This window comes from Cucurbita pepo, chromosome LG15 (genome assembly GCF_002806865.2).
Source record: "Cucurbita pepo subsp. pepo cultivar mu-cu-16 chromosome LG15, ASM280686v2, whole genome shotgun sequence".
Classification (NCBI taxonomy): domain Eukaryota; kingdom Viridiplantae; phylum Streptophyta; class Magnoliopsida; order Cucurbitales; family Cucurbitaceae; genus Cucurbita; species Cucurbita pepo.
Window position 1 is genome coordinate 8,106,081 of NC_036652.1, and position 14,776 is coordinate 8,120,856.

Genomic DNA, 14,776 nt, shown 5'->3' on the forward strand with positions numbered 1-14,776 from the left:
CCACGACACTACACTCCTTACTCCTCTATAACGGCTTCTCCAGGAAACAATTCCGACAATTATCAAAAGTGATCCCTTTCGCCGCCAAATTCCTTCTTCCTCACAAAAGTAATGGTAAGAAACGGTTACTCTCCAAATTTGAAAGGCATGTGAGATCCCACATCAGTTGTAGGGGAAACGAAAAACATTTCTTACAAGGGTGTGAAAATCTTTCTCCAGTAGACACATTTTAAAAGTCTTGAAGAGAAGCCTCGAAGGAAAAAACCGAAAAAAACAATATCTGCTAACGGTAGATTTGGACTTTTAACACCTTTGTGCGAATACCTAATGGGCCAAATTCAAATGTGTCTGATTTGTAAGAACTCGCATCCAAAACCTTCAATTTGTACAAATTCCCAACTTGTTGTGGCAAAAATCCCGATAAATTAGTGTTGATCAACAAAACCTGAAACCAAACTTGAACGATATTATAAAAGAAGCTATACTAAACAGTATCTGAGACGTATATTCTGCTAAAAACAGAGTGCCCGTGTTCTTTACGATATACGAAACAAACGAGCAATGCTCGAAATACAAACATTTCTGCACACGATGGACGTTATCTAAAGGCAATTGCTATGTTAAGAGTAGTTCTTAAATGACCAACATCACATTTTCAAGCTCAAGCTCCAGCCACAAACAACAAACACTCAGAACTCTGGTGATACTTTTCATAACAGATTATTCAACTTACTCGAGAGAAGCTACACAACCTTCACTCATCCGTGCAGTCACATAAGCTCTTTTAACCGCCACCGCCAGAACCATATTTCTTGCCAAGAACAAGGAGCTGAAGCTTATCGTACCCAGCCAACACACCAGCACCGGCAACAGCACGCAGAATGTTTGCCCCAGCACCCTTGAAGAGAGATTTAGTACCCTCATTCTTAATGATCTGTTTGAATGCGTCCAAGGAGCTATTGTACTTGACTGCTTCACCTGAGGTCATCATCATTCTTCTTCGGACGGTATCAATAGGGTACGACGCCAAACCAGCTCCTATTGTGATACACCATCCAAGCAAGAAACTAGCAAGGAAACTATCCTGCCAACATTGCATGAAATCCCTTGTTAATACACACATACATAGGGATGACTCCGGATCTTGTAGCCACTTATCCAGGTGAGGTCACATGTGAATAAAAATTTGATCTATCTTGTAACAGGCAGAACACAATTGTATTCAAGTATGATTAATGAAATTACTGACCTGCAACTCACCAACCAGAACCACGGGCTTCAACGAGTCATACATTCCGAAGTAAAGACCACGATACACGATAATTCCAACACAAGAGATGTTAAATCCACGATACAGCCCAGCAATGCCATCAGATTTAAGGGTTTTCTTGTAAACATCAACAAGACCATTAAACTGTCTCTCACCACCCTTTTTAGCGGCCTTAGCATCATTGGCTAAACGAGTTCTAGCATAATCAAGGGAATAAACAAATAAAAGAGAGGAAGCACCAGCGGCACCACCAGAGGCCAAATTCCCAGCAAACCATTTCCAGTAACCATCTCTGTCTTTCTTGAAGTTGAACAGCCTCTTGAAGTAATCCTTGAAGGCAAAATTCAAAGCCTAGTGCACCAACAAATTTTAAATATTTAGCATAATTATTCTAATGGTAAACAAGGGGCAGAAAAACAGGAACAGATTCAAAACAAAAAAATCAAGAAAAATAAGAGAATTGATAATTTTAAATTAAAAATAAAAGGAAAAAAAGGATTGAAAAAATTATCATATCAAAGGAAACGGACTTGTGTGGGGAAGTATCGGATGACATTTGCTGTGTTTCCCCTCCATAAGGCAATGACTCCTTCATCTTTAATTGTTCGGGCAAAGCAGTCAGTAATTCCTTTGTATGGCTCAGATAGCCTACCAGTTTTAAGCATCTCATCCTGATTTTGTATCAGCAGTTTGACACGCTCAATTGGAGCAGCAGCAGTTTTCGAAACAGCAGCAGATACTCCTCCCATGAGAAAATCCACAGCAAACCCAGCTGCACCTTTCTCAGAAGGAGCTTGTACAAGAAACGGAGAAGAAGGTGAAACTCCAGCCAAGCCAGTACCATGATAAGATGTCTTTAAGAGATTCTCCAAAACTCCATTAGCATGTACACCTGTTGTACTATAACGTATGGACTGAAAGCCAGGGGAAAGCCTAGAAGTGAGGTGAGAATGGCCACATATCTTCTGAAACACCGATGAATGGTGTGATGTGTCTGCCATCGTAAGGACTCAGATAGGGACCTATGTAGGGGCAAGATAAACATGGCTAAGTTTTTCGTTTTAAAAAATTGCAAGATGACACCAAGTTTTAAGCATAGAAAGCATAACTAATTAAGATCAGTTAGTTAAAGCCTTATATTCCAGTCACACACAGAAGTGCAAACTGCAGACCACTAAATAATGAACTTGAATAGATGCAGCAGAAAATATAATGTAAATTATGAATTCTAAAGTATATCGTTCCTTACTGTCAGAAAAAATTGTAAGGCTTCTCCGATCCATACCAGGGTGTGACCAGCCAATGTGAATTGCAATTTAAGATATGTCAAAATCGAAGTGTACAAATGGAACCTCACTATACCTATCCTAGTTATATCTTACAAATCGTCCACACCAATAATTTCTCTCCTCCAAAAGGAGAAAAAAAACACAATGCTACTTTGCTGAAAGATGAATGCAGAAATTGGGGGTGGTCTTTTAGGCGCACGTAGTGGCAGTTACTAGCGCAAGTCGGGTGAGAAGGAGGACTTTCTCTCTCTCGCCCCCCTATCTAGTCTAGTAAGTAAGGCTTTGGCAGCGGGGGGAAGTAAGGAACAAAAAACATTAAAAAAAAAATAAAAAATAAAAAACCCAGCTCGAGCTACCTTAGCTGAGGGGATCGCTCTCTGTGATCTCAGTCGGTTTGGCTGCATCTGGCCCTTCTCTTCAACTTCTTTACCCGCGGGATAACCAAATTCAAAATTTGGGCCCATGTATCACATACAAGCCAAAAATAAAGAGCACTGGAAACTAGAAGAAAATGCAACTATAAATTAAGTGACACCCAAATGATCACCCTTGTACCAGATACGAGGAAGAACCCCACTCTTCACTATCTCTGGATTCTTTCAGTATACCATTTTTGCCACAAAACTAATGCTTGAGATAGTAATATTTGTGGATATCTTTCTCCCTTGACTTCAAAATAGGATGACTACAACCACACAATTGTGATTCTGACCCTTGAGATTCCCCACTAGGCATCAACCACACCATTACCACAGAATATTATTGCAAGGAATATACCAAAAAGCATATAATACGCTCGAGTGTAGATACACAACATATTATCAAATTATCCACAAGACTAAAAGGAGCAGAAATTTTACATTTCGGAAATATCAGGAACACTACAGCACGCAAATCGGACCAAAAACTTTCTGAAGCTAGGAATAGAAATTATCTCCGACAACAAACAAAATACCTTATGCCTCAAACAAGTTCTCAGTAGAGCCAAAGACAACATGACGAACACAACCAGCTAGTAGAATTAAGCTAAGATCTCTATTAAGGAGCAAAACCGAACATAAATCCTTTCCAATAAGCTTGAATATTCTCAGTAAGTACAGAACATAAAAGAGTGAAATAATGCACGAGATCAAACAAAAAAGACACCAACCTGTTAAGGCCGCCGGAAGTGAAATAGACAGAAATGGTGAGAGATCACCAAGTAGGTGCCTCGCGAAATGCTAGTTCATGCAGAAATGAAGTCGGAGAACTCGCGGAGACTAGGGTTTGAACCATAATGACAGATTCACCCTTCCATGTACCTGTAAATAACAACTATGCCACTCTCTGTTTCAAACGATTAACGATATGTAACTGTTACTGAATGACCGTGGCGGCGCCGTTGGTGAGACAGTGGGCCTAAAGTGGGCCTTCGTTTATCAAATGGGCTAGAAACGACAAGGTAAAAGCCCAAACTTACTAGCTTATTGGGCTTGATTTGGTCAATTGGGCCACAAATGGGACGGTCAAGAGCCCAAATTTACTCGGTAGTTGAAAATTTTCCTTTTTATTTTTATTTTCTTAATTTTTGAACTTACATTAATTAAAAAAATAACCAAATAATGAAAATTTGATGAAATTGAGATATTAGTGTAAATTAGATATCCGTGTAGTGTAGTCTACTTGGACCTACCATAGCTGTTGGATGATGAAAGTCCCACCTCAACTAATTTAGAAAATAATTATAAGTTTATAATGAAATAATATTATCCTATTGGAATGATGACTTTTGACGAGTTCAAAGCAAAGCCACGAGAGTTTATACTCAAAGTCGATAATATCATGTGGAGAGTCGTATTCGTCTAACACCTATCACAGAGCCTCCGTCGCTGTTTATGTGTGGTTCGTGGTCCATTGCTTTTGGAATCTTCTCTTCTCTTCTCTGCCACTCCCACACCAACTGGTCTTTGTTGGCAAAATTGAAACAACAAACCATCATCAGCAGAAACAGAGGGAGAGGTTTGTGGAGAAGGAGAGGGTGAAGGAGGAGGCTGTGGTGGGTGGTGAAAAGGGTATAATCATCTGTGGTGGTGGTGGTAGCGGCTCCGGGAACAAGGCGGCGGGGCGGCAGAGGAGGTATGCGGTGCTGTCTAGCTGAGAAGTGTATGGCTGATTTGAGAGAAGCCAAACGGTACCACAGGAGTTACAAGGTCTGTGAGGTTCATGCCAAAGCTCAGTTGTGCTTGTGGGTCAGCATATTCGTTCGCGCATACTCTAATATCATTTGTAACAAAATTTAAATACACCACAGCTAACATATATTGTTCATTTATTAACTAATTGATCCAACCAGAAGAGAGATTTATAAGAACATTTTTCTAATTACGATTTGACGTGTTTCATATAGCTCTAGATTCTAGCTGACAGATTTATAAGAACATTTTTCTAATTAAAATTTGACGTGTTTCATATAGCTCTAGATTCTAGCTGACAAAACTTTCCGTTCGTGAAAAAATAAAAAAGGGCGGGGCCAGGTACTCATAAAATTTCATCCACATTTTACAAACCATCAGGTTTTGCTGGGAGGAGCTTGTGTCCTCCCCCATCCCTCTAATACCCTAAGTTAATTCTTCTTTACATGGTGCCACTAAAAGAATAGAACATTGGTACACTAATAAACTGAATCTCATTCATGCAGCCATTGAGGGGGTTCAAGAGTTCTTGAACATACACATTGGTCGGTTCGTGTCCGGCCCTCTCTTGTGGGATTCAATCACCTTAAATGAGCTGCGGGGCTGGACATTGCAACTTTAATCAAAGTTTGCCTCTCCTTTCTTCTCTGAAGGACACGCAAGTTTGGCGACTTGGCCTTTGTTGTTTCCTTAACACTCCTATTTTTTTACACACGGGAAGAAAATGATACTCAAAATCAATCAAAAGAAGATGTGAAATAACACAAGAAGAAGTTTGACTCTTAATTGGTATTGTTTTCCAACCTTTGTGGGTGAAATGGATGGTCGAATTTGGGCACTGGTCGAGCATGGTGAACCAATGTTCTTCTCAGTTGTTTCAATGCTTTCTCTTCCTCCACCTGCAAATATTTTTAACATAGCTTAGTTGGGAACAGATTTGGCATATAACAACAATGAAATGCAAAAGATCTGAAAAGAATAAACCAACCATTCTTGCTGCGTCGCTCTCTTCTCTGTATCTCTTATACATCATCTCTTTCTCCTTGACCTGTCAAAGCTCTTTCAAACTTAGCAAACAATAACTATCTTTGAAATATTCAGAAAATCTGAAAAGAACATGCACCTTTTCGTCAAACTCTGCCCTATCCACAGCCCGATTATCAACATGAAGATTGAATTTTTGAATTTGTGTGAGGGGTTTACGTGATTTCTCTGGTAGTGGAATTGGGTCCCTGCCAAATTGAATGCAGACAGTGATTTATTATCCCTATTATGGCTTTAATCTTCCTATCTTGATATGTGTAATAAATGTGGAACTTACTCCTTTAGAACCGGTTGAGCCTTGAAATTTCTCATTCTGGCCTCTTCTTCCTCTATTTTCCTTCTTTCTTCCATTTCCCTTTCCATTTCTTCCTCATGCCTCACCAGACTTTCCAGCTGGAAAGGTTCAGGTTTGGTGCACTGCTTGGGCTCTGGTTTCGGTGGCATCTGCTCAAACAACAGTTATTCATTAGCATGATGGTTCTATCTCCCCCACGCATAGTTTGACAGGAAGTTGTTGTTGGTTATACATACCACGGGATAATCGGTGGTATATGGGTATGGCTTAGCCCTTGGAATGGCGGCTCTTTCCTCTTCCAATTGCTTGTGCACAAGTCCCATGAAGAATTTTCTTTCTTTCTCTGCCCCTCTTTCCTGATGCCATCCAAGAAGCAAAGGGTGAGAAAAATTGAACTTCAATTATGCTCTTGTTGCTTATGAAGATAGGCTGGCTGGCCACTTACCTCTGTGTAAAGATGAAAGGGGTTTGGCTTAGTGTTTCTTGGCAATGGATTCTCGCTGCGAGTTTCCGAACTTATTGAGAGCTGCAAGGGGAAAATAAACGAGGATGATAACGTATTTGAAATCATTTACTCTTACAACTTTAAGGACTTGAGAAGCTGCTACCTTGTCGAACAGATCAGCAACAACAGTTGGTGGCGGAGGAATTCTCTCATTTGTAGCAAAATGAAATTCTTGCGGTTTAGTTACATGTTTTTTCAAGTTACAGAACACCCCCAACTCTCCCTTACTTTCAAATATCTGCAGCAGATCATGAAGACAAATTATCCTATTGAACATAAGAATAAACTGTTGATTTCATGTAGCCAAGGCCAAGTACACACCTTTTTATCTAATGGCCTTGCTTTAAACTTGGGAATTTTCTCCAGTGCCTCCTGCTCAATTTCAAGGAAACTCTTCGCCCGCGGTGGACGAGCCCTTAGTGATGTGTGCAGAACAGGGGTCTTTGGTTCGGTAAGATAAGATTTCCATTGATTATTCTGAAGAGAATTCAAAAAGCCACTATAAATTTAGCTGATTGAAAAGGGTGTGGGAGGGGAATATAGTACTAAAATGGACTTCTAATAACCTGACGAGACGATTCTGTAGAGATTACTGAAGCTGAGTCGGAATGTTGGTTCGCTCTAGCCATTGTCTCAAGGTGAAATTCCTGCAACAATCATTACCCGATTAGTCAATTGAAATGAAGCTCTAAATTTCACCATCGCTGGCTGGCTGGCTGGCTCACCTGGAATTCAGGAGTCTGGGGTGTAGTCCTCGGTACTACAGGTAATTTGGGAGCTTCCAAGATCTATAAAGCATAACATAACGAGCAGGTAAATTATATTCAGCATGCCTCTATCATCAATCGACTAGACTAAGTAAGAAAACAAGAAGAATGGTTGCAAATGTCAAGCTTTATTTACCTTTTTGTTTAGTGGTCTAGCTTTGAACTTTGGAATTTTGGCCATCATCTCCTCCTCTAGCTCAGCGGAACTCTTCACCTTGGTAGAACGAACTCTTTGCGCCGTTTCAAATTCAGGATCCTTTGGCCTAGTCAAAGTTAGCTTGGGCTTCATTTGTGTAAAACTTCCTGCATCCTGTAAGGAAAAGTGATTAATTACATACAATCAACGAAACCCAGATCAGATGAGGCATGGGGAGGAGGATAGAAAAATAGGATTTAAGTCATTTACATTAGAACGAGCGTTGTTGACATGAGGCAATGATAAACCTCTGGTACTTGACTGGAACTTCCTCATCATTTCAGCCATTGAAACAAATGGTGCAGGCTCTCGAACATAAATCTTCCTATCTTCTTTCTTAGATTTGTCAGCAACCGAAGAACACAAGCTAGAGGCGCCACCTTTTGACTTGTGGGGCAAATTATGGGGTTTGACATTGAGAATCTGAAACAAAGAGAGGGTTAATGGAAATTATACCAGTCGCCTAAGGATCAGAGAGAAACTATGTAACCAACAGACAGTCACCTGTCTAGATAGACCACCATCCAACTTTTGCCGTTTAATTGCCTGATTCTCTTGAGCTAAAGACGAAGTTCCACATGTATTTTTCACGTTAGTTTCCCTGTAGAATCATTTAGTCAGTACACTTCCTACCACGGAGTTTGATATAAGAGAGAAAATGAACAGAAAAATCTAACCTCTTTACACTATTTGGTTTAACGTTTTTTATTTGGGATAACTTCAACTGACTTCTGGCTTTCAGAGCCGATGGGTTCTTTACCATACTGGCAATCTTTCTTGCTGCCTCGTGCTTCTTAGAAGTGGCGCCTTTAGTTCGTTGTTCACCCTTGCAAGTACTCAAAGTTGGAAGTGGAGTACAAACATCATTTTGTTCAGTATCTCTTAGTTCGATTCCACCATTTGGAGACCTTCCATCTTCACGAGGAATGTCTAGTTTTTCAGCCTTTTCAGTTGCTTCGTTTTGGGTGGACGCCTGAAAAAGATACCATTAATCAGAACCGAAGAACAAGTAACAAGTTGCTCAATGAATCATACGCCATGACAAGACTTCAAACCTTTTCTTCTCTGAGTTCGCTAGGATTCAACTCTTTGTTAGTTTCGCAAGCCACGATTACAGTTTGAGATGTGGTTGGGTCAACGGTATCGACCGAATTTGTACCGGATTGCTCTGAATTCTGTGTAAAGGGTTTAATGTTCATGAGAACCTTAAAAATAAGTTCACGGGATACCGTGAGGAATACACAATGAAAGAAATCGCTACCTTCTGCATTTCTTCTGCTTGGTTGAAATCGCACAATAAGCTATCAACCTTAATCGATCTAGCAGTCTTGATTTTGGGCATACAAGCTGCAAAGATAGATCAAAATTCAATTTGTCTCCGTAGCTTGAACTATGATTGGAGGATTGATTCAATGCCCTAAGGGGATGGTGGCTTGATTAGCTTAGAGTTTTGCGACCGTTACTCCAAATTTCACTGTTACTTTCTTTTTTCACTAATTCAAGCCAAAAGATGCGCATAACATAATTTCTTTCAAGTCAAAAAGCAGATCTATTAAACGTTCGTAACTGTCTAATCTGGCAAAAGAAATGTTCAATTTCCTAAACTTCCTTTCGAAATCAAATTTCACCCTAACTCCAAGGCCATATAACCTCCATCATTTGTGAAGAAAAACTAGTCGAATCTCATCATAATCACACAATTCTAGATCCACACTTCACAGAAGCCACCAAAGACCTAGAAATTTTTCCAGAAAAACTTATATTCCCTAAGATCTACTCAACTGTTCGATTCCACTTCAAGAAACCAAAAAGAATCGTCGAAAAGAAAATGAAGAAGGATTGAGTTAAATAAAAGTGAGAGATAGAAACATACGTGAAGGGGCATAGGTGAGAGCGGTGTCGAACCATAGTTCAGCTTGGCACTTATCCTCCTCGGACTCGCCATTGACGAAATCGAAGAAGCGAGGAGCAGAGAATTCATACATTTCGTCGATCATAATCGACAGATCGCTACTCGAATCATCAACCGTGGCCATGGATGAAATCCAATTTCCTTCCAGAACAGAGATAATTTAGGAGGTCAACCGGAGAAAATGAAGAAAAATATTGAATTCCTCCTATCTTGGAGGAGAAAGAGGAGGAGGTATTATTGTCGTAGAGAAGCACAAGTGAAAGGAGCATAAACGTTTATTGACATCTCTAACGGTTGGAAATTTCAAATATTAGGACTGTTCAACGGCCATATTAGGGAGCTCTTTAGTAATATACTGTAAGCTCTAACGGCTATATTTCATCACCCTACGCTTTAGTGCAGGCTGCCCCTAATCATCAATCCGGCGTCGTTTTGATGCGGAAAATATTCTGTTGCAACAAAAAGTCATCAAAACGACGACGTTTGATGCGATTTCTGCCGAATGGATTTGGGTCGGCCCAACTACAATGGATTACAAGCCCGTAATACATGGCAGGGCCCATATGACTAATTTAAAAATGATTAAATATTGATTAGATTTTGTGCAATTAATATGCATTCCATAAATGAGATAATATTAGCAAATATTTACTAAAAAAATTGTATTAACATTTCTCTTTTATGCTTCTAATGTTATAATTCAAATAATTTTTTCAAATTTTCGTGATGCCTTAAAACAGTCAAACCACTTTATGGGCTATGGGTTTGACTTTTGGTTTAATTGATGGGCCGGGATCATTATGGGCTTTATGCAAGGCTTGGTATGATTGGGCTCGAATAGTGGGCCTATTAATTATGGGAAGTGGATCGACGGCCCATGGAACAACATTAAGAACACGTATTGTCTTCATGAGATTAAATGCAGATTGCTTATAAAAAAAACAATATAAACGTGAGACAACTAACCCACAAAAGTAAAAGTGAAATGTGTTTCATTAAAAAAATAGATTATCTAAGTGAATAAATAAATAAATAAATAAATAGCTAATTAAGTAATAATAAACCATTTAAAAAAAATTGGAGATTAAATTATGGGAAGAAAAAAACTATTCGAATAATTTTAAGTAAAAATAGTTATAAATGTAAAACATATTATCTAAATTAATTAGATAATGTTGGGTAAATCACCAGCACAAGCGCTTATTATAACTATAAATTAAATACATTAATTAAATTATAAAGAAAAATGGTGCAAGATCTTGAGAAAAATCCAAAACAACTTTGGTCAGATGGAATAATTAGCACAACAATAATTTAATTAGTTTTTCTTTATTTAGAAAAAAAAAACAATTAAATAATTTGTATAATAATGAATAAGGACAAAATAATTTCATTAGAGCCTAAAGGTAATGCCACGTACCCTTTTTTTTGCATGCTTCCCCAAATGTTATGAAGCCACGCAATTTCTGCTCCATACCGTCTTTCTCTCTCCTTTAAAATTTTCGTTTTTCTCTCTCCTCTGTTTCCGCCATTATATAACTTCATCTTCTGTGTTCTTCGTCTCCTACCCTTTTTTCACTTGCCTTATTTCTACAGTGATTCAATGAGCAGTGTTTGTGCTGAGCAACAGAAATTTCAGTTTCAATTTCAACTGCCTTCTTCTTGTTCTAAGATTCTTGAGGACATTAACGGTGAAATGTGCTCTGATTCGCCGCGATTTTCGTTTGCTGTCGAATCTCTTTTGCAGAAATTTTTGCCGTTCAACGGCGAGGATGTAGCGGAGGAAGACGGTGATCCGTATTCGTCCGATCATTTTCGGATGTATGAGTTTAAGGTGTGGAGGTGTACTCGTAGTCGGAGCCATGACTGGACGGATTGTCCGTTTGCTCATCCTGGAGAGAAGGCGCGGCGACGAGATCCTCGTCGGTTTCATTACTCTGGCACGATGTGTCCGGATTTTCGACGCGGCGGTTGTGACCGTGGTGATGGATGTGAGTTCGCTCATGGAGTTTTCGAGTGTTGGCTTCATCCAGCGAGATATCGGACTGAGGCTTGTAAAGATGGAAAGAACTGTAAGAGGAAGGTTTGTTTCTTTGCTCATTCGCCTCGTGAGCTTCGTCTTTTACCGCCGGTGAGTAATTTTCAAGGCGGCTCTTGTTCTTCGCCGAATAAGAGGAGTTCTACTCTCAGATCGGCCGCCGCTGGTTCGAACCACGGCTGTTTATTTTGCCATTGCGGCGGAGCCGCGACTTCCTCGCCGACATCGACGCTTATCGGAATGTCTCATCTCTCTCCGCCACTCTCTCCGCCACTCTCGCCTGTAAAACCTCAGTCGCTAAATGGATTTTCACCGATTTCAAGGTACAATCCAGATCCGTCTAAGTTAAATGGAGTAATAAGCTATAAAGATTCAATGACCGAGCTCATGAACTCAATTGAATCCATGAATATCGACGAATTGAACGCCGCTTTAGCCGCCTCCGCCTCAAGACAGACGATTCCTTGGATCGACGTTTCGTCTCTCAACACTGAAGATCAACTCCAGTTTGTTCTCTCACCTTCCACTCCAAATGTCTCCGCCGCATCGGTTAACTTTTCCGTCAATAACAAAGGTAACGCCGACAATGGCTGGGCCTCCGCCTCTGCCTCCGCCTCCGATCCAGATCTCGGATGGGTTAACGATCTTCTGATGTAAACTAAGAAGAAGAAGAAGAACTGTAAATATTACACCATCCGTATATATATTTGGGTATCATATATATATATGGTGATTAGGTGTAAAAAAAATATGGCATTAATAATTATTGTGAATTATTATTTTGCAAATTGTTGGGGAAAAAAGCGGCTGATTTTCCATTTACAATTTATGTGTTTGTTGGTTGTCTGTATTATTAGGAACTGAGATCGTTGTCCTGTATTGTATTCTCATTTCTCTCAAATGTAGTATTATTATTTTAATGCATTTCCCTTTTTTATTTAATGTGTTCTAATTTTGTAATTTCCTGAAAGTTTGGGGGCTAAAATTAAAATTAAATCCAACCCTAAACTAATTAAGCAAGATTTTTGGGGTGATTATAAAATCATGCTTTTGATATTTTAGGGTTCTGTTGGAGTAAGGTCGTGAAGGGCACGTTTTTTGTGTTGCTGTGGTGTGGCAGATTGGGGGATTGGCTTTCCTTTGGAAGAAAATTATCAATTTCTTTTATTTTTAAAATTTTGTGGAATGCGCTACAATTTATTTTGATATTAAAAAAACTATTTTTTTAATTAAAAAACGTATTAATTATCAAAATAATATGATAATAAGAGTCAAATAGTTAGCTTTTGTATTTTTCTAAGCCAAAATTTTAATTTTTTTTTAATTAGTTAAAATAGTAATTTATTTATACATTTAAATATTTAATTTGATCTTTTTACAATAATTTTTTTTTAAATATTGCATAATAATAATAGTTTTTGTTGAAATATGTTTTAGAAAAACTAATACAATATTTTTCGACCCTTAAAATACGTAATTACAAAGATATGAAAAGAGTAATAAATGAAAATAAAAGATGTCTATAGTAAAAAAAGATAAATATCTCGTCTTGTAATAAAATATCAAATATGATATATATAGTAAACTTCTTTAAAACTAAAGATTAGATATTTGGCTTAGATTAAATGTGAAATTCAAATTTATATTTAATATATTTTAATTTTTTAAAATTTTGAATTTTACTTTTAAATATTTTGAAACAAAATAAATAAATATTAAAATTTAGCTTTTACTCGGTTACTGAACAAACGCATACACTCAATTCAATTGTTTGTCGCGTCCCAACTGCATAAAACTTAATAAAGAAATAAAATAATAATTTAAAGATTAAAGGATATTTTTTGAAATTTTAATAATTCAGGCCTANACCATATATATATATATATATATATATATATATATATATTAATGTAAGCTTAATTTTATTAAGGAAGGCATTTTAAGCGCGCTCTTATCGCAAGTTACTTTCGGTGATTTTGCTCTCGCGCTCTCTCCCCTCTCAGACGCAAAGGTAAGGAACTCCATCTTGTTCTTTGATTTCGATTCTTGTTGAATGTTGACGATCATTTTCTCTGATTATTGAGCCTCTGTTAGCAAAACTATATCTCCCTCTCGGACATTTTATTCATGATCTTCTTTCTTTTTCTTGTATTCTTGAAATCGATAGCCAATTTTGCTTTCAAACGAGTTCAATTTCTCAGTTCGCGCCATTTTCGAGTAAGGTTTTTAGATTACAAACTCACTACTCTTTCGTTTTTCGTTTTCGAGGAGCAACTAGTTATTTATTATAGTACTCGATCGCCTTCTTTTAATCAACTTCTTAAGCGATGAAATCGAGATTCGTGGCGCCTGGACTGTTGATCAATGCGCATCGGTTTCATCAGTTTCGATTGAATCCTTCACGATTTCTTTTAAATCTGTCTGGATTGGTTAGTTCAATGTATTGAACATGGTTTGTGGATTTTCTAGCACTTCATTCACTTTTTACACTTTATTTCCTTTAAAATATTTCGCGTGTGGATCCTAAATGCATTCATCAGTCATCACCAACCACAGAAGATTTTTTAGGTTAAAATTTGAAGTTCGTTTTAAAAATAAGGAGCGGTTTCCAAAACTCCATTTCTAAACAAATTCGTTCAGTAATTTTTTTGTCGGTGCCTAACAAAATTTCCTCATAGATTATTGGTTTCCAAACCTCCATTTCTAAACAAATTCGTTTAGTAATTTTTTGGTCGGTGCCTAACAAATTTTATATTTTCAAATATTAAGTATTTTTGAAAAATTACAAGTTTAGTGGTATCTATTTAATTTGAATTTATCAAATAGGTCTTTAAACGTCCAATTTTGTTTTCGATAGATTTTCAACTTCAAAAACATCTTGCATATATTCAACTTTTAACTATGTGTTCGATAGATGATTAAGGTATTCAATGTAATTTAAATTAATTTAATTGATATTAAGTTGAATTTTATGATCAATTTTGTGTTTAGTAACTCAAATGTCGGTGTCTATTTAATTTGAACATATCAAATAGATGTTTGAACGTTCAATTTTGTGTTCAAAAAATTTTCATCAATAGATACACAAAATTTAGATATCTAAACTTGTTTAGATATCTAATGGACAAAATTTAAAAAGTTCGTTAGATTACTTTAGAAGTTAGAATTGTTCTATTAGAAACTTTAAAGTCGGATTAGCCGAAGTTTTTCTTATGCTTATTCCTTTTACTAAAGCTTAATCTAATATTAACCTCTCCTCCCTCTCATGCTTGAAAAAGTAACCTAAAAA

General features: G+C 37.6%; 3 protein-coding genes across 4 annotated transcripts; 1 reads left to right on the top strand and 2 right to left on the bottom strand.

Moving 5' to 3' along the window:
* Nucleotides 1-446: 446 nt before the first annotated feature.
* On the bottom strand, nucleotides 447-3,852 carry LOC111811729 (ADP,ATP carrier protein 3, mitochondrial). Of its 2 annotated transcripts, XM_023698750.1 has the most exons (5): nucleotides 3,710-3,815; nucleotides 2,916-3,286; nucleotides 1,801-2,292; nucleotides 1,250-1,621; nucleotides 447-1,084 (listed from the first exon to the last, which is right to left on the bottom strand). In XM_023698750.1, exons 3-5 carry the CDS (start codon nucleotides 2,269-2,271, stop codon nucleotides 785-787), a joined length of 1,143 nt encoding a protein of 380 aa, XP_023554518.1. In that variant the 5' UTR covers nucleotides 2,272-2,292; nucleotides 2,916-3,286; nucleotides 3,710-3,815; the 3' UTR covers nucleotides 447-784. The 2 variants fall into 2 exon arrangements, with proteins under 2 accessions (XP_023554518.1, XP_023554517.1); XM_023698749.1 differs by lacking the exon at nucleotides 2,916-3,286 and having other exon boundaries at nucleotides 478-1,084; nucleotides 3,710-3,852.
* Nucleotides 3,853-5,045: 1,193 nt separating this feature from the next.
* On the bottom strand, nucleotides 5,046-9,743 carry LOC111811653 (protein TPX2-like). The gene is made up of 18 exons (XM_023698632.1): nucleotides 9,411-9,743; nucleotides 8,799-8,884; nucleotides 8,593-8,712; nucleotides 8,215-8,510; nucleotides 8,042-8,138; nucleotides 7,748-7,960; nucleotides 7,478-7,651; nucleotides 7,300-7,362; nucleotides 7,141-7,221; nucleotides 6,896-7,051; nucleotides 6,678-6,812; nucleotides 6,515-6,595; nucleotides 6,306-6,425; nucleotides 6,052-6,218; nucleotides 5,854-5,962; nucleotides 5,719-5,778; nucleotides 5,535-5,629; nucleotides 5,046-5,429 (listed from the first exon to the last, which is right to left on the bottom strand). Exons 1-18 carry the CDS (start codon nucleotides 9,571-9,573, stop codon nucleotides 5,312-5,314), a joined length of 2,334 nt encoding a protein of 777 aa, XP_023554400.1. The 5' UTR covers nucleotides 9,574-9,743; the 3' UTR covers nucleotides 5,046-5,311.
* A 1,152-nt stretch (nucleotides 9,744-10,895) lies between these two features.
* On the top strand, nucleotides 10,896-12,427 carry LOC111811739 (zinc finger CCCH domain-containing protein 2-like). Its single transcript, XM_023698760.1, has one exon. It carries the CDS (start codon nucleotides 11,053-11,055, stop codon nucleotides 12,142-12,144), a length of 1,092 nt encoding a protein of 363 aa, XP_023554528.1. The 5' UTR covers nucleotides 10,896-11,052; the 3' UTR covers nucleotides 12,145-12,427.
* The last annotated feature ends 2,349 nt before the right edge of the window (nucleotides 12,428-14,776 follow it).

What these genes read in the sequence shown, in the direction of transcription:
- LOC111811729 (XM_023698750.1), bottom strand. Translation starts at nt 2,271, where the DNA reads ATGGCAGACACATCACACCATTCATCGGTGTTTCAGAAGATATGTGGC. An exon ending in TCCGATACTTCCCCACACAA is followed by an intron (nt 1,622 to 1,800) that starts GTCCGTTTCCTT and finishes TTGGTGCACTAG; the next exon opens with GCTTTGAATTTTGCCTTCAA. An exon ending in TTCTGGTTGGTGAGTTGCAG is followed by an intron (nt 1,085 to 1,249) that starts GTCAGTAATTTC and finishes CAATGTTGGCAG; the next exon opens with GATAGTTTCCTTGCTAGTTT.
- LOC111811653 (XM_023698632.1), bottom strand. Translation starts at nt 9,573, where the DNA reads ATGGCCACGGTTGATGATTCGAGTAGCGATCTGTCGATTATGATCGAC. An exon ending in TCTCACCTATGCCCCTTCAC is followed by an intron (nt 8,885 to 9,410) that starts GTATGTTTCTAT and finishes CTATCTTTGCAG; the next exon opens with CTTGTATGCCCAAAATCAAG. An exon ending in CCTTTCATCTTTACACAGAG is followed by an intron (nt 6,426 to 6,514) that starts GTAAGTGGCCAG and finishes GGATGGCATCAG; the next exon opens with GAAAGAGGGGCAGAGAAAGA.
- LOC111811739 (XM_023698760.1), top strand. Translation starts at nt 11,053, where the DNA reads ATGAGCAGTGTTTGTGCTGAGCAACAGAAATTTCAGTTTCAATTTCAA.